The sequence below is a fragment of the Mauremys reevesii genome, linkage group 25, assembly GCF_016161935.1.
Source record: "Mauremys reevesii isolate NIE-2019 linkage group 25, ASM1616193v1, whole genome shotgun sequence".
Taxonomy (NCBI): Eukaryota; Metazoa; Chordata; order Testudines; family Geoemydidae; genus Mauremys; species Mauremys reevesii.
The window spans coordinates 18,527,441-18,553,134 of record NC_052647.1 but is presented as its reverse complement, the minus strand read 5'-3'; the positions used below and the strand labels follow the sequence as shown (position 1 = coordinate 18,553,134).

Sequence of the window (25,694 nt, the reverse complement as noted above, 5' to 3'; positions counted from 1 at the left end):
TTGGACATTATGGGCACTGTGGCTATGGTAGTTCACCACAAACTATGGCAGTTCGTGGCAGGGTTTGTCTTTCTGGCTTTAGAAGACATGGTACTTTTGATGGTCTTGGTAACCTTGGTGATTACAGAATGTTTCAAGCTTATGACAAATTTGGAGCTCTTAGTATATCATAAGGTTCTCCTGGAAGCTCTACTGATTGCAGAAGTAATGATATCTGACGGGTGAGCACTGAGGAGAGCCTCCTGCACCCCATCTGTGTGTGGGAGCTGACCAGAGGACCATTAAGTGCTAGCAGAGGAGCGAGAACAAATGAAGAACCTCAGCAACCAGTTTGCCCAAGGTGAGAGCAAAACTTTATCTATATTCTATATGGCCTGTGCTAGATATGGATCCAGGTCCGATTTTCCCCAAGTTCATGTGTGGTTCGACCCATGGTTTCAGATCCATGCTCTTTCTAATGAAAAGTGAGAAAAATTGAGATCCTGTTTTGTGAAAAAGCATCTGCTAGTAATTAATATGTTTCCCAACCCTTCTTTGAGATAGACCTCAAGCACCCAACAGACCCCCGTGAAATCAATGGAAAGGCTCCCATTAACTTCAGTGGAGTTGGAGAACACCCATAGACCGTGCCACTACAGAACTTACCCCAGGGGTCGGCAACCTTTCAGAAGTCCTGTGCCGAGTCTTCATTTATTCACTCTGATTTAAGGTTTCGCGCGCCAGTAATACATTTTAACGTTTTTAGAAGGTCTCTTTCTAGAAGTCTATAATATATAACTAAATTATTGTTGTATGTAAATAAGGTTTTTTAAATGTTTAAGAAGCTTCATTTAAAATTTAATTAAAATGCAGAGCCCCCCGGACCGGTGGCCAGGACCCAGGCCGTGTGAGTGCCACTGAAAATCAGCTTGAGTGCCGCCTTCGGCACGCATGCCATAGGTTGCCTACCCCCTGACTTAACACTTTGGAAATAAATAACAATAGTGTGTGTGGATTACACTCCCTTGCAGTCATCCTTAAAACATCTTTAAAGCACCAAGGACCGCATTGCAAATTTACTAGTATTGTGAATGCAGCTGGTTAAAATTTTTCCAGTAGAAGTTTTCTGTTGGAAGATGCTGATTTGACACAATGAAATGTTTCATGGGACTGTAGCTATTTAATTGAAATTTTCAGCAGGAAATTAGCAAAATGTTTCATTTTGATAGTCAAAACAAAAGGGTTTGTCCTTATCGTTTTCACTATCATATCGTATATAATGCAATCTATGAAGTTGAAACAACATGTTTCTTTTGATAGGGGTAAAACATTTCCATAAGGTCTAAATGAAATATTTTGTTCATGAAAAATTCCGAGATTTTGAATTTTTGTCTCAAATTGGGGTGAAATTGCATTTTGAAATCTTGGCATTTCCTCTGGGATGGAAATATGTTCTTTTGGAAAGCTGTCATTGAGAATAGTTATTTTAACTGAACGGAAAACAATTGCAATGGATCGTTTGTCTAAAAGGGGTTAAAATAATTGTAGAAGCACAATTATGTTTTCTTAAAGAAATACAAAACCTGGGCCTGATTCTTCTATCCAGTATAAATAAATTTACGTCCGACTGCTGGAGCCGTAGAACAAGTTGCTGATGACCAAGTGGAACATCTTGCATGAGCACGTTAGTCTGGAAAAATCTCAAGCCATGCTGTGAGAATTACCTCTGCGGGCTGAGGAAGCCGTTTGACCATTTGTTTAAGCAACAGAGAATGACTGCGTCTTAGAGGGGTGATTAAGAAAAAACAGAAAGCATACAAGGAGTGGAAGATGGGAGGGATCAGCAAAGAAACCTACCTTATTGAGGTCAGAGGGTGTAGGGATGCAGTGAGAAAGGCCAAAAGCCGGGTAGAGATGGACCTTGCGAAGGGAATTAAAACCAATAGTAAAAGGTTTTTTAGCCATATAAATAGGAAGAAAACCAAGAAAGAAGAAGTGGGACCGCTTAAAACTGTAAACGGGGTGGAGATTAAGGATAAGCTAGGCATGGCACAAGATCTAAATGAATATTTTGCCTCGGTCTTTAATGAGGCAAATGAAGGGCTTAGGAATAGTGGCAGAGTGACTGATGGGAATGAAGGTGCGGGGTTGGAAATTACAGTATCCAAGGTAGAAGCCAAACTTGAACAGCTTAACGGTAGTAAATCCGGCGGCCCGGATAATCTTCATCCTAGAATATTAAAGGAATTGACGAGTGAAATTGCAAGCCCGTTAGCGATAATTTTTAATGAATCTCTAAACTTGGGGGTTGTACCGTTTGACTGGAGATTAGCTAATATAGTTCCTATTTTCAAGAAGGGGAAAAAAAGTGACCCGGGTAACTACAGGCCTGTTAGTTTAACATCTGTAGTATGTAAAGTCATGGAAAAAATATTAAAGGAGAGAGTAGTTATGGAGCTTGAGGTCAATGGCAATTGGGACAAATTACAACATGGTTTTACGAAAGGTAGATTGTGCCAAACCAACCTGATCTCCTTCTTTGAGAAAGTAACAGATTTTTTAGACAAGGAAAATGCGGTGGATTTAATATATCTTGATTTCAGTAAGGCGTTTGATACGGTACCGCATGAAGAATTACTGGTTAAATTGGAAAAGATGGGGATTGAAATGAAAATCCAGAGGTGGACAAGGAACTGGTTAAAGGGGAGACTGCAGCGGGTCGTATTGAAAGGTGATCTGTCAGGTTGGAGGGAGGTTACCAGTGGAGTTCCTCAAGGTTCGGTTTTGGGTCCGATCTTATTCAATCTATTTATCACTGACCTCGGAACCAAAAGTAGGAGAGGGCTGATAAAGTTTGCGGATGACACGAAGTTGGGAGGTATTGCCAATTCGGAGAAGGATCAGGATATCCTCCAGGGAGATTTGGATGACCTTGTAAACTGGAGTATTAGTAATAGGATGAAATTCAATAGTGAGAAGTGTAAGGTTATGCATTTAGGGATGACTAACAGGAATTTTAGTTATAAGCTGGGGACGCACCAGTTGGAAGTAACGGACGAGGAGAAGGACCTCAGAGTCCTGGTTGATCGCAGGATGACTATGAGTCGGCAATGTGATGTGGCCATTAAAAAAGCTAATGGGGTCTTGTGATGCATTAGGCGAGGTATTTCTAGTAGAGATAAGGAGGTGCTAGTCCCGTTATACAAGGCATTGGTGAGACCTCATTTGGAGTACTGTGTGCAGTTTTGGTCTCCCATGTTTAAGAAGGATGAATTCAAACTGGAACGGGTACAAAGAAGGGCCACTAGAATGATCCGAGGAATGGAAAGCCTGTCGTATGAAAGGAGACTTGAGGAGCTTGGTTCATTTTCCTTAACCAAAAGAAGGTTGAGAGGAGATATGATTGCTCTCTTTAAATATATCAGAGGGATAAATACCAGGGAGGGAGAGGAATTATTTCAGCTCAGTACTAATGTGGACACGAGAACAAATGGATATAAATTGGCAGTCGGGAAGTTTAGGCTTGAAATTAGACGAAGGTTTCTAACCATCAAAATTCTGGAACAGCCTACCGAGGGAAACAGTGGGGGCGAAGGACCTCTCTGGCTTTAAGATTAAGCTTGATAAGTTTATGGAGGGAATGGTTTGATAGGATAACGTGATTTAGTCAATAGGTCAATAACGTGCAACCACTGGTAATTAGTACCGAGGGTCAATGTTGGGATATTGAAAGTCTTTTTCCTGAGTGTCTGGCTGGAGAGTCTTGCCCGCATGCTCGGGGTTCAGCTGATCACCATATTTGGGGTCGGGAAGGAATTTTCCTCCAGGGTAGATTGGCAGTGTCCCTGGAGGTTTTTCGCCTTCCTCCGCAGCATGGGGCAGGGGTCGCTTGCTGGAGGATTATCTGCTACTTGAAGTCTTTAAATCAGGATTTGGGGACTTCAACAGCTGAGTCAAGGGAGAGAATTATTTCAGGAGTGGGTGGGTCAGCTTTTGTGGCCTGCATCTTGCGGGAGGTCAGACTAGATGATTATAATGGTCCCTTCTGATCTTAAGTTCTATGATTCTATGATTCTATGACTGGTAAGTAAAAGAGCATGCCACAAAGCAGCTTGTGGATCAGCTCAAGTGGAAGTAAGAGATTATCCATCAGTTATTTTCTTCTCTCTCTGCCTGTGGCTACAGTCCTTCCTCTCTTATCCACATTTCTTGCGTCCAAGGAATTCCACAGCCATTGCTGAGCTGTCTCTGGCTGGCACTGTTAATATGATTGACCTGCAGTATAGCATCATCTTCCATCACTAATTATACTGACCTTTCAATTAAGCAGCTTCATTTTTGCTCAGTTGGTCATAGTCACTAGCAGCTCAATTCTTTGGTCTTATTTGAAAACTCCCTGTGTTTGTTACCCCTGTAGCTCATTAGCACACTCCTAATTCTTTGTGTTCTCTGTGCATTGATCTCAGGCTTCTTTTTCAGGTTGGAATTACATGAGAGGTTATGCGAGCTAAGCCACTTCTTCCACTCTCCTTGTTGGTTTAGCAGCATCAGCCTTCTTTTCTCTTCACTCAAGCTTGGAGCCAGATGTGTCTCTCCATCAACTTCAATTCTCCTGCAAAATTCCTAACTATGTATTCAACCCTCTGTCCACATGGGCCACTTTTCCTAAGTGGATTTGCTAGTCTCTAAGGTGCCACAAGTACTCCTCGTTCTTTTTCCTCAAATAAAATATGGCAAAATGTAATATTAAAGATCTCAGGATTGATTCTCTACTGCAGGGGTTCTCAAACTGGGCGTCGGGATCCCTCAGGGGGTCATGGGGTTATTAGATGGGGGATGATCGCAAGCTGTCAGCTTCCACCCCAAATCCCGCTTTGCCTCCAGCATTTATAATGGTGTTAAATATATAAAAAAGTGTTTTTAATTCAGAAAGGGGGGGGGTCACACTCAGAGGCTTGCTATGTGAATAGGGTCACCAGTACAGAAGTTTGAGAACAACTGATCTACTGCGTTTCTACCATTTGGTGCCATTTTAACTTCAGTGGAATTGCACCAATGGGGAAATGGAGTAGACGAATCAGGCCTGATTTGCAGGTTGGAAGGGAAATGTATTGTCCATGTTTCCCGTAGTGATTGTTGAGTCTGACAAGATCACTCATCTCTTCTTTTTCCCACCAGAGACAAGGAGGAACTCAACAGGCCCGTGGCTACAGAGAATGAGTTTGTGGTGCTGGAGAAGGTGACACATTCAGGTGGCTAAAGATATGAATTTGTAAATAAATACATTTAATGTGGCCATTTCAGGAGCAGTAGGTTTCAGGAGAGATTTGAATGAGAAGAGGATGATGGCTTGGTGAACAGGACTAGATTGGGCTCAGACTCAGATAATAGGAACCACTAAGTACCTAAGACAGACCCTAGCTCCCTTTAATGTGATTTTTTTTTATCACTGGTAATAGATTGCTAGATAGATCGCACCTGTTGGGGTACCATTAACACCAACTAAATATCAAAGCCCTAAAACACAAGCACCTCCCAATTGTAACAGGGGCGGGATAGCTCAGTGGTTTGAGCATTGGCCTGTGTGACGAAGTGGGACTGTTCTTAATATTTCCTCAGTTATGCATTTCTTAAGTCTCTAGGTGGTGGGATAAAGGCCGGTGTGCATAAATGGCCGGCACTCTGTCTCCTGGCAACAAATGACTGGGGCCCTTCCCCTCTGCAAGGAAATAGCTAAAGGTGAACAAAGAGATCAGGTGACCTCCTGGCCCGGGAAAGAGACAAAGGCCAGGAAGGAGGGGCTGGAGGGGGTTTCAGTTTGGGGCTGGCTGGGGACATGGAGTGAGTGCAGACGGGTTGTCTGGCTCGCTGGGCCCCAGAATGGACCCAGCTGTGGGGTCCCATTCTCTGTACCTACAAGCTCTGTTTTACACCGTGTTCCTGTCATCTAATAAACCTCTGTTTTACTAGCTGGCTAAGAGTCACGTCTGACTGCGAAGTGGGGGTGCAGAACCCTCTGGCTTCCCCAGGACCCCACCAGGGGCGGACTCACTGTGGGAAGCACGCAGAGGGACATATGCTTAATGCTCCAAGGTCAGACCTAGGAAGGTGAAGCCGTGGGAGCTTCTTGCCCTGAAGACAGTCTGCTCCAAGGGAGAGGAGGCTGCCCAAAGTCCTGACTGGCTTTGTAGGGAGCAGTTCCAGAGCATCACCCGGGGACTCCGTGACAGCCTGCTAAACCCAGGGTTGTGAGCTCAATACTTGAGGGGGCCATTTAGGGAACTGGGGTAAAAAATCTGTCTGGGGATTGGTCCTGCTTTAAGCAGGAGGTTGGACTAAATGACCTCCTGAGGTCCCTTCCAACCCTAATATTCTGATTGCTAACAAAGTATTCACACATAAGGCTTTCGACTTTTGAGTCCCCTGAAAAACCCATGTTTGCAGAAGATAAAGAAATGTTGGCATTAAAAGAGTCCTAGAATGTTCTCCAACTGTTCTCCCAAATAGACTAAGGGGTACGGTTGGATAACATACATATGCTGACTTATAACATTGAAATATCAAGACGATGAATTGCTAAATAGTCCGTTTAAGAGCTTTGTTAGTTATACTTTAATCATGTATAATTACTAATAGTGAATGAGTGTTAATAAGGCTAAGGCCTTGCTGGCCTGCTTGTGGTTTTGCCAGTTCTTCTCTCATGTAGATTTGCTTCAAAAGATGTTATTGCTGACAGGACAGAGGTAACATCTTGTGCTGGAAGTTTGGAGATAAAAAGAATACACAAGCCTTTAATGACAAGAAGCCCTTTTGACTGGGAAAACCTAGGGGCAGGATGACCTGAAACAGACTGACACAGAAATTGTCTAAACAGCAGAAATTGCGCACATCAACACTTCTGCATGCGTTGCATAAGAAATGGGCCCAACGTGCCTAACGGAGCTGATCAGAGAGAGGCTAAGAAATATGTAATGAGGAAATACATATGAAGACCCTGGTGGAAAAGGCCCAGGTTGGAGAAACACCATACCAGAAAGTGAAGAAATAGACTGAAGGACCCAACCCAGAGACCGGAGGAGGCAGTGAGCATCCTGGAGCTCTGGTATGAGGTAACTTGGGCCCTGTACCTATTCTGTTATTGTCTGGCATAAATATGCATTCAGCCGCTATAAGGGACAATAATTCTGTCTGAAATTGTATAAATAAAGGCAAAACCTGATTAAAACTAAAACTGGGCTGGCTTGTGACCGAGTTACTCACCTCACGTTCTCAGCACACCTCTTCCTCCCCATTAGCTTTGGAGCTGTTTGATTTCATTCTGGAAGAAACTGCAGCATCTCCAGGATGCTTCTTAATTGGAGATATCATGCTTCAAAAGTCTGGTTCAAACGAGTGCTAGTTTTGCTGCGGCTTCCATTTTGTTCCGTGTTTGAATGGGAATCATTTTAGAACAGTGGTTTGCAACCTCTGGTCCATGGACCTTGGTCCGCAGACTAAGTCTAAGATTTCCAAAGGGGTCCATAGTTCCATTCAAAAATTTGTAGGGGTCCCTGAATTAAAAAAAGGTTGAAAATCACTGGTTTAGAATACCTGTGACCTCTTTTCATGCACATGTATTACCATGTTAGAGCTGGAAGTGAAGGTGGATTTGTTGAGACAGGAGCTGGAATTGCTGAGATGCATGTTTGAAGAGGTAAGGACTCCTCCCAGTCTATCCAGATGGAAATTCAGCATCTGCTTTTCCTGAAATCGCCTTCATTTTGGGAACGATCCAGATTGCATTCGACAGAATGGATTTCATAGCTGGAATTTCTATTTTTATTAATCCACTCCTACATATGGAACTGTCAATCCCATATAAAGTTATACTGGGAATCTTCAACATTGAGCAGGAATCCACATTGTGACAAACCAACAGAGGTGGGAATAGTAGGCCCCATCCACTGGGCATGGGCCACTTTTCTGGGTGGGTGGACCCTACGTCTGCATTAAAGGGGAGAGGACTCTATATTTCTCACAGGCAAAGCCTTTTACATTGGATTTTAGTTGCCGGATCAGAACTTGCTCAATAAAATTAGCAGGATGTTTTCCCATGCAGGGGTGGCTACAGGCACCAGCACGCCAAGCATGTGCCTTGGGCAGCAAGCCACGAGGGGCGCTCTGCCGGTCGCCACGAGGGTGGCAGGCAGGTTGCCTTCAGCGGCATGCCTGCGGAGGGTCCTCTTGTCCTGTGGCTTCGGCGGACCTCCCGCAGGCGTGCCGCCGAATCCGCTGGACCGGGGACCTCCCGCAAGCAAGCCGCCGAAGGCAGCCTGCCTGCCGTGCTTGGGGCGGCAAAATACCTAGAGCTGCCCCTGTTCCCAGGAGTATGAATGAGGGGATCTGGAGAAGGAGCTCTAACGCAATCACTTGATTGAAACTTTACGCAACTTCAATTTTCTATTTCTGCATATAGTGATAAACTGTGCAATGCACCAGGCAAATCGTGTGAAATCTGCAAGCAATCTCCTTAACCACTAGTTGACTTATGATATACACTTGGAGTACCTAGTAGAAAAACAACGGTGCTTCAGGGACATTATGCCCCCACTCTGTATCAATCCTCCTCAATCTGGAATTGAAACGGTAAAGTGAATCCTTAGTCTTAAATGCTCAATAATTACATAAAGGGAAAATAATACATTCCCTTTGTCTTTGACAGGTTGCCTGTTTGCAAACAGCCATTTGTGATGCTGAGCACAATGGAGATTGTGCCCTTAAAGATGCCTGAGATAAATATGTTAGATTGCAAAACGCCCTACAGAAGTCCAAGGATGGGCTGGCTTGCATGCTACGGGATTGCCACGAGCTGCTGAATGTCAGGTTGGTCCTGGATATTGAGATTGCTACATACAAGACATGGCGGGAATGAGAAGAAAAGAAGGAAAGAGACAGGCGCATAATACCTGTAGGTACTGTGTATAGTACTCAACATTTCAATGATCCCACTTTGTATTCAATGAGAATTCAATTATTTAATCATCAGAAGATATAGAACGAGTAATATTGCCATATACCAATACAGGAAGTTGTGTTGCTCCAAGATTATGGATGCTTGGATTTTCAAAGACACCTAAGGGATTTTCATGCTCAACTCCCACTGAATTTCAAATGGAAGTTGGGTGCCTAATTCACTTAGACGCCTTTGAAAGTCCCAGCTGTAGAATATGTCTCGTAGTTAGATGAATTTCTAAAGAAGTTAGGTCTTATCTAGTGCAGCTCCTTAGTAACATAGTCGGCTTATGGGATAATTTGTTTCTTTGTTTCCCCCCAACAGGATATGTTCAATGCCTCATGGTCACTGGGTAAATACTAAATGAAGCAGACAGTGGATGTAGGCCCTTACCTGACCAAATGAGCCAAAAGACCTTTCAAATTCCTGTGCACAAAAAGCGCGCTGACAAAGAGAACTGAAGAGCGAGGTATTTAACCCGGGACCATTTCAGAAAAAAATCAGGATAAGAGGGGCAAAGTGGTGCCAGCACAGAGAACATTCTGTGCCATTACGTTATAATCTGAAGTGGAAGATGCAATGAAGCATATAGACCTTTGTAAAGTAGGAGGGGAGGACCACAAACCAAGATCTGGAGGGGCAACTGCCTCCCCATGTCCCATAGCAAGTGATGCCCCTGCTCACTAATATGAACTGAATTGACCTTGGGCAAAATATAAAGGTAAATGAGGACTAAAGATGGATGCTTCTCTGTAGTGCTTTTGAGAAAATGGCACCGTATTGTTGACTACCTGGAGATTATGAAGTATCCCAATTCCAAATAGACTTTGTCTTGTATCAAAGAGATTGGCACCTCCATAGAGAGTTGGGTGAATAACTCATCTGGCAGTTTGGTGGCAGCTCTGAAGAAATGAAAAAATGATATGTTCCGTCTGAAATGAATCTGAAATTTTTGGTGAATTGAGAAGCTCTGTTTCAGAGTGAGGACTTGGACCTGGGTTTCTCACATGCCACTAAAGGGTATTAACTTAGGGAGTAAGGGTAACAAGGAAGGGGGCAGCATAGTAGAAGCTGCAACACCACCACCGTCTCCTCCTCCCCCTCTGTTTTAGACTAGATGAAACTATTCGTGTCAAATTTGTGAATAGTTTCAGGTCAACCAAAATTGCATTTTTCATTGAATAACCTATTTGTCTAAAATTTGTTGTCGGCTCTTCCTGCATCTACCATAGTCAGTGTGTCCTGAAAAGACCTAAGAGTCATATAGGGGATAGCTTTTATTCTACGTAAATTCTTATACATTGTTCCAGTAGTGCATTAGTCAACATGACTAACATCTGTCACATGTAGTTCGTTCTCCCTCTGATCCTCTCCCCAACGGAGGATAATTGCGAGGTTTTGTTTTCAGAGGGGTTTGTTTGATAGATCTCTGTAATGAGAAGACTGACAAGCTGACGGGGCTGTGACGGAGAGATGAGATGGATTTGAGTCAGAGATGCTTAGTGCAAAGCAATCTTTGAAGCCTGTCATCAAAGTAGGTGTGGGGAGAACCAATGGCTGGATTTCACAGAGGCTTTGTGAGACAACTTAATGGAAACTTTCGGTTCCCTTTCCAAAGGAACCACTGAATCTGCCAAGCCTCAAAGCAGGGAGTGTCGCACCAGAACTGTTACCTAGCAATAATGTTAATCAAGAAATGGCTGGGTATCCCTGATGTAATATTTTGGGGGAGACGGTCACAACTGAAAAGGATCTTAATATCTGGATTCAATATTTGAAGCTAAATGACCATAGGAACACTCCAGTGTCTCAGGCCTTGTCTAAACTACCACTTACTTTGGTATAACTTATATCCACCCCCCTGAGCGATGTAAGTTATACCGACTTAAGTGCCTGTGTGGACATGGCCTGAAATACTCATGGAGGAATAGTTATAGTGTTGACGGGAGAGTGCTCCCTCGTCGGCATGGAGCATTTTCACCAGACATGCTACAGCCGATGTAGCGCTTATAGTGTAAACTAGCCCTCAGTGGGAATAGTGTTTAGGCTCCAATTCAGCAAAGCACTTAAAACATTTTCCTAACTTTAAGCAAGTTCTTGAGTCCATCCCGATATAGCAGCTCATGCTTAACTCCTATGGAACTCAAGCGCATGCTTTAAGTTTAGCATGTACTTACATGTTTTGCTGAAGAAGGATGGAGTTAAGTAAATGCTTAAAAGCTCTGCTGAATCAAGACCAGTCTTACAGCCTGGGATTCACATCTCACCAAGGAAGAGGAAAAAAACCATCTGTGTACTGTGGTTCTTCAAAGATGCTAGTCAGCAAGGATACAGAAGGCAAAATCAGAAAGTACATTAAAGAAAAAGGTGGCTTCAGAATTTTACTAGTTCTGAGCGTATGAAGATAAATAAATAGACATAAAACACTATTAAAATGCGTCCTTCAAAAAAATGACCTTGCATAAACTTCAAAGGAGTACAGATTTCACATAGTGCTCAGGGCTTTGATCACATGACTTCAAGCCGACTTTTATGAGAAAGCAGTTAAAAACCTGAAGCGCTGCCTTCAGACGTCTCCTCTAATGTACCAGCAGAGCAATCTAAAATCAGAGTCACTTGTGAGCATAGGAGGAAGGAATCAAATGTTGAACCATACACTGGGAATTTGCAGCTCAGAGTGGAAAATGCTGCAAGTGTTACACATGTAGAAAGATATAAGTAGGCTTGGAATGATTCACTTTTTATTGGTACATGTCAATAAACATTGATTTCCCTGCACACACACACAGACTGACAAAAATATTTCCACCAATGATAATGAAAATATAGAGACAGGTGAAGTAAGGAAAATGCTATTTGAGAACTTATTGGAGTTTGATGTAAGGATGTTTACTTGGTATAGTTTGACATACGATGTGGACAGTTTGCGTTAATGGTTATAGAGCTTTAACGTTTTGAATCTCAGTGAATAGGGTCATTAAATAATTGTCTGACCCTCATCTTCATGTCCCACAACTCTGAACGTGTACATTGATAAAACTAGAAAAAACGCTTAAAATACATAAAATGACATGCATCCGACGAAGTGGGTATTTACCCACGAAAGCTCATGCTCCAATACGTTTGTTAGTCTATAAGGTGCCACAGGACTCTTTGCCGCTAAAATAAATACGTTTATGCAACCGTGAAAATTTAAATTGATAAACATCTAAAAAAGCTTAGAAATAAACATCAATATTATCTGTTGAAATTATTAAAAACAATGGATTCTGCCAAGCCTAGATATGAGTTATGGGAGTAGAGACCTCAGCTCATGGAAGGTAGGGAATTGGGAACCTTTTTATCACTTTAGGTCTGGTTTGATGGCATGATACAGAGCTTGTTGGAACTAAAGGCCAGATGATGTTTCAATTCAAAGCCAGGGTGGTAACATTTCTACCGACTGCACTCAATCTGTTTTCAAAGTCAACACCCAAAAGTCCTAAGCAACGATTGTGCCAAAACTCTAGTCGAAAAAACAAAGGTGTTTCTGAATTTTTCCCTTTCAAGTTACTGACATGAGCTTCAGCTACTTAGGAATTCCCTTGATTATAATTACATTCAATACTGTTGAAGTTAATTTCATCCAGTTGATTAAATTTGTATAGCAAGATCTACAGGACTGGAATAATAATTACATTATCTAGATAGGATGTACCAACCTTCTGAGCAGGGTTTTTTCCTTAATAACACGTCTTTGTTGCCTATACACACGCCCATTGAAATGTTCAGAAAATTCAAAGTCCCTTTAAGGATTTTAATTGAATGACACAAACCCTCTCATTAAAGACATTACAATAATTTAATGTCAAAGGGGTGTGGCACACAGAGCAAGGAAAAAAAATTAGTTTCAGATACAATTTTTCAACCCATTTAAAACTTTTCGTTCCATTTTGTTTATTGAGCTTCTCCAGAAATCACTTGCTTGAATTCTAGGAAGGCGCCAGCCAAATTACATACAGATATTGAGACTGAAAAGGCACAATTTCTCCCTGACAACTGCCACCCAGACATATAGTTTGACTATACATGCTTTGCTGGGTATGCCCAAGATTTTTTCATGTGTCCTGTGTTGCATCCATAGAGGTGTAAGAGCATGTGTGCTTATAACAATCCATTCAATACCCCATACTACTCTTCTCCCATAAGTTGATCATTGTACTTTTTGCCAGAAGCTGGGAATGGGCAATGAGGGGTGGATCACTTGATGATTCCCTTTTCTGTTCATTCCTTTTGGGGCACCTGGCATTGGCCACTTCAGAAGACAGGATACTGGGCTAGATGGACCTTTGGGCTGACCCAGTCTGGCCGTTCTTGTGTTCTAATGTACTGTGCCTACTGGCAGAATCCAGCTGTTTGAGAGATCCTGAAAAATGGACCAGTAACGTAGACCAGAACCCTGTCATGGTATCAAGTATCAGGGGTGGGGGGGGGTAGCCGTGTTAGTGTGTATCCACAAAAACAACAAGGAGTCTGGTGGCACCTTAAAGACTACCAGATTTATTTGGGCCTAAGCTTTCGTGAGTAAAAAACCTCACTTCTTCAGATGCATCTGTCATGGTAGGCACTGCATTTGTCGAGCACCTCGCACAATGGGATCTTGGTCCATGAATGGGACTCCTAGGAACTATAAGAATAAATAATAACAAGAACAACATTCTGCAGCCTGTTCTCTTATAGCATTAAGAGTGGTGAAACTCTGCTGTAAATAAGCCATGAGGAGTCCCTTGACTTGTTTGGCTAAACTATAATTAGACTTTAAGGAAGCAGAGTAATTAATTAAAATATAAGTCCCGCAAGTGAAGCTTGCAAGCAAAGCATATATTTTAATTTCACATTTATTTCATGTGTAATAGAATGTTTGCTCTGTTTAGCTTCTTTATAAGCCATTTCTTGCTGCCAGGCAAACCAAACCCACAATCTATAAATTAATTTTATGCATCCCATGCACCTCCTGAAACATATATAAGGTGAAGTTCCTTAACACTATTCAAAGGAAAGCTTTTTCCTTCACTCTCTGCTCTTCTCTTCCACTTGACTGCTTTGCTGATACTGCTCCATTCTCACTCCAAGCAAGCCACCATGAATCGAATGTGTTTCTCATCTGGTTCCCTTGGTGGAAGAAGGTGCTTCTCTTCGGCTTCTGCCGTTGGTGGCCTCAGTGGAGGTAGAACCAGCTCAGGCTCCATGTCCTGGCCTGCCGGAAGAAGTGAAAGCGGTGGCTTTGGCAGCACAAGTCTCTTTGAGCTGGGTAGAAGTCACAGAATTTCCTATGGTGGAGGCTATGGTCTTGGACACTGTGGTGCATATGGTGGTGGGGGGTATGGTTGCGGCGCAGGCTATGGCAGTGGCGCAGGCTATGGCAGCGGTGCGGGCTTTGGCAGCCATTTCGGTGTTGGCAGTGGTGCAGGTTATGGTAGCTGTGTAGGCTACAGCAGTGGAGGCTATAGAGGTTCCTCTGGCTTCGGAGGTTACTCCCCCTACCATTTTGGAAGTGGTGTACGTTATGGCATCGGACATGCAGGTAGAAGTGATGGTATCCAAGGGGTGTGCATCCATCCAGAACTGTTGAAGCCTCTTTCTGTGGGGGTTGACCCAGAAGAACATAAAATACGAGCACATGAGAAGGAGCAGATAAAATGTCTCAACGACCAGTTTGCCTGCTTCATTGACAAGGTGAGAGTATAAAGCGCCTTTCTTTTTCTTGATACTGAAAAACTGAGATAAGACAGAACTTCATATTGGAGATCCAAGCTTTCCCAGGGGTCAGAGGTGTTCATCTTTGGAACATTTAGTTTGGCCTCTGATGGCCCATGAGGTGTAGGAAAAGTTGATATTAGTAGGATAGGTTAATTTAGTTGATATTCCTCTCCTTCCTAGACAGAAGAATATCCAGGAAGCCACAGCATCTCTCAATGGTTCTCTGCTGAGAAAGAATCAATAGGAAAAAATTGATATATGGAATGCCACTCAGACATGATGGTTATGGGTAGCAGTATAAAATCCTAAACTAGAATAGGACCAGTGACAATTTCTATCAAAGCACAGTGGTTTAATGGTCTGTAACTAGGTATGTACCAATAGCCCTCACGGACACAGAAGGAATTTTATGCTCTAAAATAGTATTTGTGCTATAATATGTGGAAATACACAGGGATTTAACTAAGAGAAAGTAGTTCTCTTTCAACTTCCATGAATCTCACCCTGGTACAGTTGATTTAATGTAGTTATTTTGAGAAGCAAATTTCATATTCATTATTATTGTTAAGGATAAAATCAGCTGCATTAAAGTAACCTAAAAGGAACAACAGCGACAACAAAAAAAAGGATTTCTGCCTTTTTGCTTCTTTGTGACATATGGTGAAGAGGGCCTAGGTTGTTGTGTTTTTCAGCTTCTTTTCTCTTCCATGACGAACACCAGCAATGTCAAATCTTCTCTCCCCTGGGGTGTTTTTGGGAGCACTTTTTGAATGACTCAGTAAAGTGTAAGAGAAGCTTCTTTATTCCTATCATTGAAAATCAAGAGATGACTGAACCACGGTTTATGAGAATCTTCACAGGGAGAAAATAATCTAGCAGAGAAAGGCAGAACTAGAACCGACGGCTGGAAGCCGCCACCAGACACATTCAGATTAGAAATCAGGCACCAATTTTTAACAGTGAGGGCGATTAGCCATTGGAGCAAACTATCACAGGAAGTGGTGGATTCTCCAACTCTCGATATCTTTTAATCAAGACTGGATGCCTTTTTGGAAGATACACCGTACTCAGACACAAGTATTGAGCTCAATATAGGGATAAGTGGGTGAAATGCCATGACCTGTGTTTTACAGGAGGTCAGACTGGATGTTCTAATGGTCCACTTTGGCTTTCAAATCTATGAAAAGGCTAAGTTGTTGCATGCTTTTCTCTGCAGGACTTTATTTAAAGAGGCATTACCCATAATTTTCTAAGCAGTGTGAATAAAAATCACTTCCTCTCTCAGGCCAGGTCTATACTACAGGCCTATACTGGTATAGGTACGTTGCTCAGGGGTGTGAAAAACCTCCTTTTTATGTTGGCGGGAGAGCGTCTCCCGTTGACACAGCTACCGCCCCTTGTGGAAGCGGATTATCTACACCAAGAGGAGACGGTCTTCTGTCAGCGTGACAGCGTCTTCACTTAAGCACTACAGTGGCGCAGCTGTGCCAATGCAGTATTTTAAATGCAGCCCTGCCCTCAGTTAACAAGGTTAAATGTCTTTCGGAGGCTTTAGAAGAGTTAAAACAGTATTGCATATTTGGCTTTCAGGTCCGCTTCCTTGAGCAGCAGAACAAGGTGCTGGCAACCAAATGGGATCTCTTGCAGCAGCACGTTGTGCCAGCAAGGAGAGACCTTGAACCTATTTTCGAGAATTACATCTGCCAACTGAAGAAACAGCTGGAATGTTTGTTACATGACAGGGCGAGACTGGAAGATGAAGAAAAGGCCGTCCAGGACTTGGTCCATGAGTACAAAAGCAAGTAAGTGAGACGCTGAAGTGCATAAAAGCTGTATATTAGGGCTAAAGAACCATAGTGCGTACTGGAAAGGAACTACTCGCCCATGTTTCGGTCAAGAAAATCTAAATCCCAAGCCCTCCTTTCCTGTCATGTTTCTGCATTCATGAGCTATTCTCCAATATCAGAGCTACAGGCTCATCTATGTCCACTTCATCTTCAGATTCTTAAAGCCATTCTTGACTTGAACGTTCACGGCTGCTGTCAACCCCACAAAAACTACAGCCTGCGTCATTTCCTCCCTATGCCTTCCTCCTTATTGTCACCTCATTCATCCTACCTCCCAGCAGGTATCTGGGTTGCAGGTATTATTATTGTGCTGGAGCTGCCTAGAAGCCCCAGTCACAGACCGATACCCTATTCTGTTCAAAAACAGAAGCTGGGAATGGGCGACAGGGGAGGGATCACGTGATGATTACCCGTTCTGTTCATTCCCACTGAAGCACCTGGCATTGGCCGCTGTCGGAAGATAGGATACTGGGCTAGATGGACCTTTGGTCTGATCCAGTATGGCCGTTCTTATGTTTTTTATGTTCTTAAAAAGATTATTATTGCCCCAAGATCTTACCATCTAGGTGTCTCGGCTCTAGCTGCTCATTGTTCCACCAAAAAGGAATACCAGGCTCTTTAACTGGTTTTGTGTTGGTTCTTTTAGTCTTTGCTTCTTGGTTTCTATGGGTGCAAATCACACCTGTGCAGAGGGCCAGCGCAAACCCTGCCTGTGATTTATATCTTGTTTCAGGCTGGGATTTTCAAAAAGGATTAAGGGGTTGAGGCCTTTGGAAATCCAGCATAAGCGCTCAAACAAAAGCTTAAATTGGCCTCCCTGTATAAACTTACATGGAAGTAGAAAGACACAGAGATGTTCAAACCCACGACAATGTGGGAGGCCACCTCACAGATTTATACAGCTTTCCGTTTGTAAATGCTGGGCCTGATTCACCTCTGTGTTACTCTGGTTTGACATCAGTGTAACACCACTGAAATTAGTGAAGTAAGGATACGTCTACACGACTCGCCGGATTGGTGGGCAGTGATCGATCCAGCTGGGATCCATTTATCGCGTCTAGTCTAGATGCGATAAATCGATCCCCGAGCGCTCTCCCGTCGACTGCTATACTCCAGCGCCATGAGAGACGCAGGCAGATTCAATGGGAGAGTGGCAGCAGTAGACTCGCTGCGGTGAAGACACCACAGTAAGTCAATCTAAGTATGTCGACTTCAGCTATGTTATTCACGTAGCTAAAGTTGCGTAACTTAGATCGACACCCCCCCCCCCCCCCAGTGTAGACTGTTGGGAAACTGTAGGAATACATTGAGGCAGGATCAGTATTTTTGTCAGAAACAATAATATAAAAAAATGAGCAGGGTACAAAATTAATAGGGAACAGCTTTGTTTGCATCACTCTTCCTGTCTTTGCTAATGGCTTAGACGACAGAGTCAAACATTGGCTCTCCTTTCTTCTCATAGATATGAAGGGGAAATCAACAAACGCACGCATGCAGAGAATGAGTTTGTGGTGCTCAAGAAGGTAAGTCAGGCTACGAAAGCATGAAACAAGACAAAATTAGCTGTTTTGGGCATTTCACTTTAAACTCAGTCCTAGACCAAATCCTCAACCAGTGGAAGTGGTTGTATTTCAATGGAATTATGCCAGTTTAAATCAGCCGAGTCACTGATTTGCAACGGGGTTTAATAACATACCGAATGGAAAGGTTTTTGAAATCATTATACTTGAGGAAATGAATGGGCAAACCTTGCCCTGATGTTCTCCTCACACCTCCGCTTGATGGAGGACAATTGGCGCTGGGGTAGAAAAAAGGAAGCATATTTTAAGCATCAAGGGAAAACTATCAATTTTCCTTGCTTGCTTCCACTTTGGAATCAGCAGATGAAAAATCATATTTTCAGTATTCGTTTTGGACAATCGCTAATTGGTATTGGGTTTTATTAAGTCACGTCTAGGCATACTTTAGTGTGGAGGGATGAACGATTAGACAACCTTTTGGGGACCTTTCCAGCCCTACATTTCTATGAACCATGTGACAGAGCTGGACTCTGGTCTTAAAGGGCCAACAGAGATTCCCCTTGAGGAGGGAAGTTCTTTGCTGCCATAAATTCAGAGCTGGCAGCTGTGTCCCTCCCCACGTCCTGGCATGATGGGGGAAAGAAGAGTGGGGGTAGTAGAGTAGAACTCAACAAGGAAGATTCTCTGACAGTGGTAGATGCCTGAGCAGTCAATGGGCTGCCCTAAATGATGCAGGGGCTTGGGTATCACCTAATCAGCTGCCATAACAACCCCCTGGTGGCATCCCCTGAGGAGCTCAAACACAGGGAAGAAGAGAGCCTGTAGTGCCTGGTTCTTATCTACACCAAAGACCCTTACATCACTCTGACAGTGTAAAAGGGCCATAATGTGGCAATGAATCATATTTACACTTGATATAAGGCCTGTTTATATGGCCACATTGGTGTAAAGTGACCTTTGTGCGACCAGGCCAATACGGGTTGTAAAAAACAACAACCCATCATCTTTCCATGGATTTGGAAGATATTTAGTTTTTCCCCTATAAGACGTCAGAGGGTCCTGAGGAAGCCCCACGTCTGAGACATCCTGCTCCAAAAGCCTGACCACAAGATGACTGCGGGAGTTGCTATTGTTGCTATGTTTCTCAGTGTTTGGATCAATACCATTTCTGATTGCCTGGGGCTGCTTTTCAGGATGTGGACTGTGTCTTCATGACCAAAGAGGAGCTGGAGGCCAAGCTGTTGCAGCTGAAGCAGCACTTTGAGTTCCTGAAATGTATCTTTATTGAGGTAGGTATTCTGCCCATTCTAGCCACTTGGAGATTGGTCCCAATGCAATATTAATCGATGACTTTTCTGAAACCTCAGTAAGGGTTGTTACGATGAAGCCTAATGCAGGCAAAATAATTTTCTTTATAAAATTTCTAACCCTGTGGCCACTCCCAAAAAACATTATCAATCACTCTATATACAAGATATTTCTTTATAAATAAGAACTATTATATTAAAAAAGCCACGTGCTTTCAGACAAGCATGGAGACAAAGGAACAGACTGTCTTGCCTACATCTGGTTGGGAAATCAGGTTTATTTTTTCATGGAAAATTTGGACTTTTCATTGAAACAGTGAGAACCAGACAACTTTCAGCCAAAACCAATCACACTGAAAAATGTTTGGAGAAAAAACTGCTGAACACGTTCAGATTTTCAGTGTTCCAACTGATATATATATATATATATATATATGGGAAACAGCTTCTTTCTTCTAAAAAAGTTTGTTTAGCCAGAAACCCAATTTTCCATCAGAAAAAGTTTTGTCTGAAAATATTCAACCAGCCCCAGCCTTGGACGTTCTGTCTTCGTTTACCCTTATGCATAGTGCGTTTGAATCATAAGGGTACAAATGATGATACAAGGTGAGCAGTAGTAGCATTTCAGGCCCAGTGCCTCTGCCTCACAAAGCTCACAGTCTAAAGAATGGCAAAATAAATGGTACTTTATAGTAGCGATATTGTTTTGTAAATATCTACATTGGGATTTCTCCATCCTTCATCAGAAAGTCACAATGTGGCAAATAGGTTCCATCCACCAGTCCTCACACCCTGCAGTAGCTAGAAACAGACTAGCTACCGGGTAACTCAAGCCTTATTTCTGGCTTAAGGGAAAACTCTTTTCTTTGCGGCTTTTCAGAGTTTGGCCAAATAAATTAGGGGCATGCTTCTTGACAGAATACATGGGAGTGTGGATGAGGAGATCTGTACGTGAAGGGGCTGTAACGTTAAGACCTGACTGAGATTTTATGCAACTTGCAGGAGCGAGCTCAGCTAGATGGCCAACTCTGCGATACCGCCATTGTTTTGGAAATGGACAACAACCGAGACCTGGACCTCAGTGGCATTATCCAGAGTGTTAAATGCTGTTATGAGGAAATCGCTCAAAAGAGCAAAGGAGAAGCTGAGACGTTCTACCAAACTAGAGTGAGTAATCACAAAGCTATAGTGTATGGAAATAAAGCGGTAATTTTGTCACTCTACCACTTCCACAAAACCATGAGCATGGGACAATTTCTTTCTTCTCAACATATGATACATGCTGAAAAAACATCTTCGCTCTGCTCAGTTGCAGTGACGCGTCTTGTGAAGACGTGATTCACATTGACCATCCACCTCTCCAATCTGCTTAATAGCTAGAAGTGGGATATTTATGAAAAATAATCATAGAATCATAGAATATCAGGGTTGGAAGGGACCTCAGGAGGTCATCTAGTCCAACCCCCTGCTCAAAGCAGGCCCAATCCCCAACTAAATCATCCTAGCCAGGGATTTGTCAAGCCTGACCTTAAAAACCTCTAAGGAAGGAGATTCCACCACCTGCCTAGGTAACCCATTCCAGTGTTTCACCACTCTCTGAGTGAAAAAGTTTTTCCTAATATCCAACCTAAACCTCCCCCACTGCAACTTGAGACCATTGCTCCTTGTTCTGTCAGCGGGTACCACTGAGAACTGCATCTATCATTTTAGTACAAAGCAGTGATCGATAACTGGGATGCTCTTTCCCAACCTTGATATATCATTAAATATTATTATTATTATTATTAAGTCCCAGTTATGGATCAAGACTCCACTATACGAACACATAACAAAAAGACAGTCCTGGTCTCGAAGAGTGTACAGTCTAAGTTACTTATGTTTGGGCCCATCTATGAATTCCAGATGACGCCTTCCCTTGTTTACACTCATATCACAGCTGTGTATTTTCCTATGAGCAGCGGTTTCTATGAGACTCAAAACAACTGCTGCCTGTCTTGGAATGGATGATGATTAATTTATAGCAATTACCTTGTTTCTGAATACTAGCTTGAGGAGCTGAGCACCAACAGAGGCAGATTCTGCGATGACCTGAAGAATATCCACGGTGAAATAGCGGAGCTGAAACGGCTGATCCACAAACTGCAGGGCGAGACTGATAAAGTGAAGAAAGAGGTAGGATAGATTTGTTTGCTTTCTCCTGGATTGATTGCTCTTGCCTCGGTGTAAAATTCACAGCTGTTCAGAGGAACAGCACAAGATCTACAGGCCAGTTAAGTGCCAATTCAGAATAATCCCTGATGGTTGACCCTCTGCACAGGAGTGAATTTCAACACTGGCAAGTCTATATGGGGCCAGGAATCAGCTGGCAGAGTTCAGCATAACTCCATTGACTTGAATGGAGTTAAACCTGTTGACACAAGCAGAGGATCTAACCCATGGACGGTGTTCTAAAATCCAATAAGCAATATGACTGGTATATACTCACCTGCTCTGTTAGCTATTTCAAACCTGAGCGTTACTTCCGTCCTTCCTTACCATTTACTTGTGATACGTCATATAAGATGCTTGGTGTTGTTTATTATTGGTATCTCCGAGGTGACCCGAGGGGCCTAATTGGGAATCGGGACACCATTGTTTCAGGCAGCATGCTTAGCATCTTCAGGTTTCTGGTGCTAATGCTCACAGAATGTGACCTGAAAGCCGGCGCCGCATGAATGCTCAAAGTTTGCAAGCTTAACGTTGATGTTCATTGCTAGTAACACTTGATCTCACAACAGTAGGCTGCAGACAAAAAAAGACAGGTGGTGGAAGCACCTCTGAAACAGATCTATTTCGATATTCAAATGGGCATTTAGAAAAGAGGTTTGCAGTATGGTCTTAACTCTGGTGAAGAGCTGCACAATGGTTTCCCCCCTCTCACCCCTTCACAGATTGCCTGTCTGCAGACGGCCATTGCTGATGCTGAGCAACGAGGCGACTGCGCCCTCAAAGACGCCAGAGAGAAGCATATTGATTTGCAGAATGCCTTGCAGAAGGCCAAGGACAAACTGGCCTGCATGCTGCGGGACTACCACGAGCTACTCAACGTCAAGCTGGCCTTGGATATTGAGATAGCTACATACAGAACACTGCTGGAAGGAGAAGAAACCAGGTAAGTACATCATATGTTTTGTAGCACGGTAACATTTCAAGTAGCCCCAGTAGCGTTTGATGGGAACAAAGATAATATAATCAGTAAGAAAGAAAATGAATCATATTGCAACATCTGGATTCAGGCCACTATCTGATTTATGGAGGAAGAGTGTGTCTAAGAGAAGGAGATGAGTTCTTTAAAGATAGTTGGGGTAAAATTTTCAACAGCATCTACGCGATTTAGGAGCTTAAGCCCTGTTTTGAAAAGTGAGGTAGGCACTTAAAAGTCTAAGTCCCGTTGACTTTCAATGACCCGTAGACTCCTAAGGCTGGAATTTTCAAAGGAGCTTAAAAGACTTGAGGCACCCAATTTCCACTGAATTTCAATGGGATTTTGGTGCCTAAATACCTGGAAGTCCTTGGAAAATCCCAATCTAGGTCACTTTTTTGAAAATAGGATTTAAGATCCCTAATTATCCAGGCATGCTTGAAAATTTACCTGAGGTCTCATTGGCTACAGGTTTCTAAATGCATATGAGGTCATTTACCTGTATTGTTTTTCTTTCCTTAACAGGATATGTACAGGAAACCCCACGAATGTCGGTAAGTAAACTGAGGATTCACCTTGTTTTTGTAGAAGTCAGGTCAGATTTCTTTAAGAGCTTCAAAGCTGCTGTTTAAGTGACTGAACATCTCTTTTTCTCCCAGCTGTGGTCAGCGGTGGCCATACCATCGGGGATTGCAGAGCCGGCTTTGGAAGTGTTTGTGGACCGCTAAAGGGAGGATTCAGCCATGGAATTGGAATGTTTGCCTCCAGTGATGGATTCAGCTCCAGAAGTGCAGAAGGCATCTCCAGGATGGGAGGTGGCTATGGCACAAGGAGTGCCGTCAGCTCTTCAGGAAGGGGATATAGTTCTGGAGGACTAGGTAGTGGAGGAATTGGGTATGGCTTGGGAGGATTCAGCTCTGGAAGTGGAGGATACAGCTACAGACGTGTGCTCAGCTCTGAATTTGCAAGCTCCGGGGGTGCTGGTGGTCACATGGGTGTAGTGAGCAGCTCCGGGAGTGCAAGCGGCGGAGGTGATGTGGGATACCATTCCTCGGGCGGAGTCAGTTCTGTGGGTGGAGTTTGCAGCTCTGGAGATGTAGCCTCCTCTGGAGATGCAGTAGGGAGCTCTGGCAGTGCAAGTGGAGGGGTAGGCAGCTCTAGTGGTGGAGTTTATAGCAGCGGAGGTGTAGGAAGCTCTGGTGGTGGAGTTTATAGCAGTGGAGGTGTAGGAAGCTCTGGAGGTGGAGTTTATAGCAGTGGAGGTGTAGGAAGCTCTGGTGGTGGAGTTTATAGCAGCGGAGGTGTAGGCAGCAGTGGAAGTGGAGGAGCATACAGCTCGGGTACGCGCATGGTATCAGTCAGCTCTTCAAGCAGAAGGATCATCCGATAAAAGTCCAAACACAAAAGTCTCCTTTGCTGGAATGAAAAATATTTCCTGCCTTCTGACAGCCACATGAATCACAAAATCTGTCACTGACAATAACCACACGTTAAAGAAAAAACCTGTGTCCAATGCAATTCGTATGATCAGAAACCACATTCTTCTAAATACCCCTTTTTGAGAAGCTTTATGCGGTGCTAGTCCTAGAGGATTATGAGATCTTTTTCGTTCAGTGAGTCTGTGGCTGTCTATAGGCATTATCTTGGCTATTAAACAAGGCTCCTTTGCCTGATAATTTTGCCCTTCTCACTCTGGGTTTTCTTGCATTAGCTACACTGGGGATCACAAAGCATTAGGACCCAGAATTTTCCTCATCCTATGGTGAAGCATTCAGACCGGGAAGCATTAACCATTCGAGATCAGACTGCAGATATCACTTAGCTTCTCTTATGACACCAGGAAGCAGTTTTGTGTTGCTTTTTTTTTTTGTGAGGGTTAGCTGGTTTTGATCAGTTTGCATAATCACTGCCATTCCATTTGCTGCATCCACTTCAGTGACCTTTGCTAAAACTCAGTGTAATTACACCAGAGATAAGCATCTGTCTGATTCATCTGCGGTTAAATGTTTGCGTTGTTATTCCTGTGTGTATATCGGCTGGAAAGGTCTTGTGCTTTTTCTGTATATACAATTGGAACACCGCTGACTGTCCTCTGCTTATAATTGAGCATTCTAAACTCTCTGCCGTATCTCCAATAAACTGAATGCATAATTCAAGCTTTGTTTCTGAAGGGTTGTTTTTTCTCTCCCTCTGAGGTTTCGAAGAGGCCCTGGAGGTTTTTCGCCTTCCTCTGCAGCATGGGGGCACTTGCTGGAGGATTCTCTGCACCTTGAGGTCTTTAAACCACGATTTGAGGACTTCAATAACTCAGACCTAGGTTAGGGGTTTGTTACAGAAGCAGATGGGGGAGATTCTGTGGCCTGCGTCGTGCAGTAGGTCAGACTAGATGATCATAATGGTCCCTTCTGACCTTGAAGTCTAAAGTCTATGAGTCTCATAGTTGCTCAGGGCCAAACAGAAAATCCCAAATGGGTCTGTGGCAAGGCTGAAGTGAAATCCCTTTGAAAGCTCTGCTAAAATGCTGGCTAAGCCCTGCTTTCTGGTAGGGAGGCCAGGTGCGGGGACCCAGGCAGTCAGCAGAGAGCCCAGCTGCAGGCCCTAACGAGGGCTGGCTCACTGCAATAAGTTAAGTAGCGACAACTGGGCTGAGGACAGGAGGGCTATAAAAGCCGTGGGGACAGCTCAGTCAGGAGGCTAGCCTGGGAGGGGATAGGAAGGTTGCATCTCTGTCTCCTCGCCAAAGGAAAGGAGCCTCATGGGCCAGGAGACCTTGGGAAGGGTCTGACTGGGGATAGCTGTTGGGGGAAGACGGGGGACTACACTGTTGCACTGTAAATAAAGACACAAGGACGAAGCACCGAAGAAGGCGTGAGGGCTCTTTATTTAACCAGCCAACACAGGGCACAGGCACGAGAGGGTGGCAACCTGAGCAGACCCTGTGACGTGGTCATTCTGTAACTAGGGGATAAAATTTTCAAGAGCACCTGTATGACTAAGGAGTCTGACTTTCTGCAAGACTTTGGAGATGATTTTCAGAGACACCCATTAAAAGCGAATAGGAGTTAGATGTCTCTTAGAAAATCTCCTTTGAGATCCTAAGGCCCAGATCCACAAAGGAACTTAGGTGTT

General features: G+C 43.5%; 1 protein-coding gene and 1 long non-coding RNA gene across 2 annotated transcripts; both read left to right on the top strand.

The window, feature by feature from the left end:
• Positions 1-208: 208 nt before the first annotated feature.
• On the top strand, positions 209-8,566 carry LOC120390861. The gene is made up of 3 exons (XR_005591154.1): positions 209-340; positions 6,716-7,088; positions 8,435-8,566. It is a non-coding gene; the product is annotated as an uncharacterized LOC120390861 (long non-coding RNA).
• Positions 8,567-14,092: 5,526 nt separating this feature from the next.
• On the top strand, positions 14,093-24,685 carry LOC120390856 (keratin, type II cytoskeletal 4-like). The gene is made up of 9 exons (XM_039513784.1): positions 14,093-14,686; positions 16,301-16,512; positions 18,020-18,080; positions 19,271-19,366; positions 20,387-20,551; positions 21,431-21,556; positions 22,315-22,535; positions 23,091-23,119; positions 23,225-24,685. The coding sequence occupies exons 1-9, from the start codon at positions 14,093-14,095 to the stop codon at positions 23,953-23,955; spliced, it is 2,235 nt and encodes a 744-aa protein (XP_039369718.1). The 3' UTR covers positions 23,956-24,685.
• The last annotated feature ends 1,009 nt before the right edge of the window (positions 24,686-25,694 follow it).

What these genes read in the sequence shown, in the direction of transcription:
- LOC120390856 (XM_039513784.1), top strand. Translation starts at nt 14,093, where the DNA reads ATGAATCGAATGTGTTTCTCATCTGGTTCCCTTGGTGGAAGAAGGTGC. An exon ending in AGACGTTCTACCAAACTAGA is followed by an intron (nt 20,552 to 21,430) that starts GTGAGTAATCAC and finishes TCTGAATACTAG; the next exon opens with CTTGAGGAGCTGAGCACCAA. An exon ending in CTGGAAGGAGAAGAAACCAG is followed by an intron (nt 22,536 to 23,090) that starts GTAAGTACATCA and finishes TTTCCTTAACAG; the next exon opens with GATATGTACAGGAAACCCCA.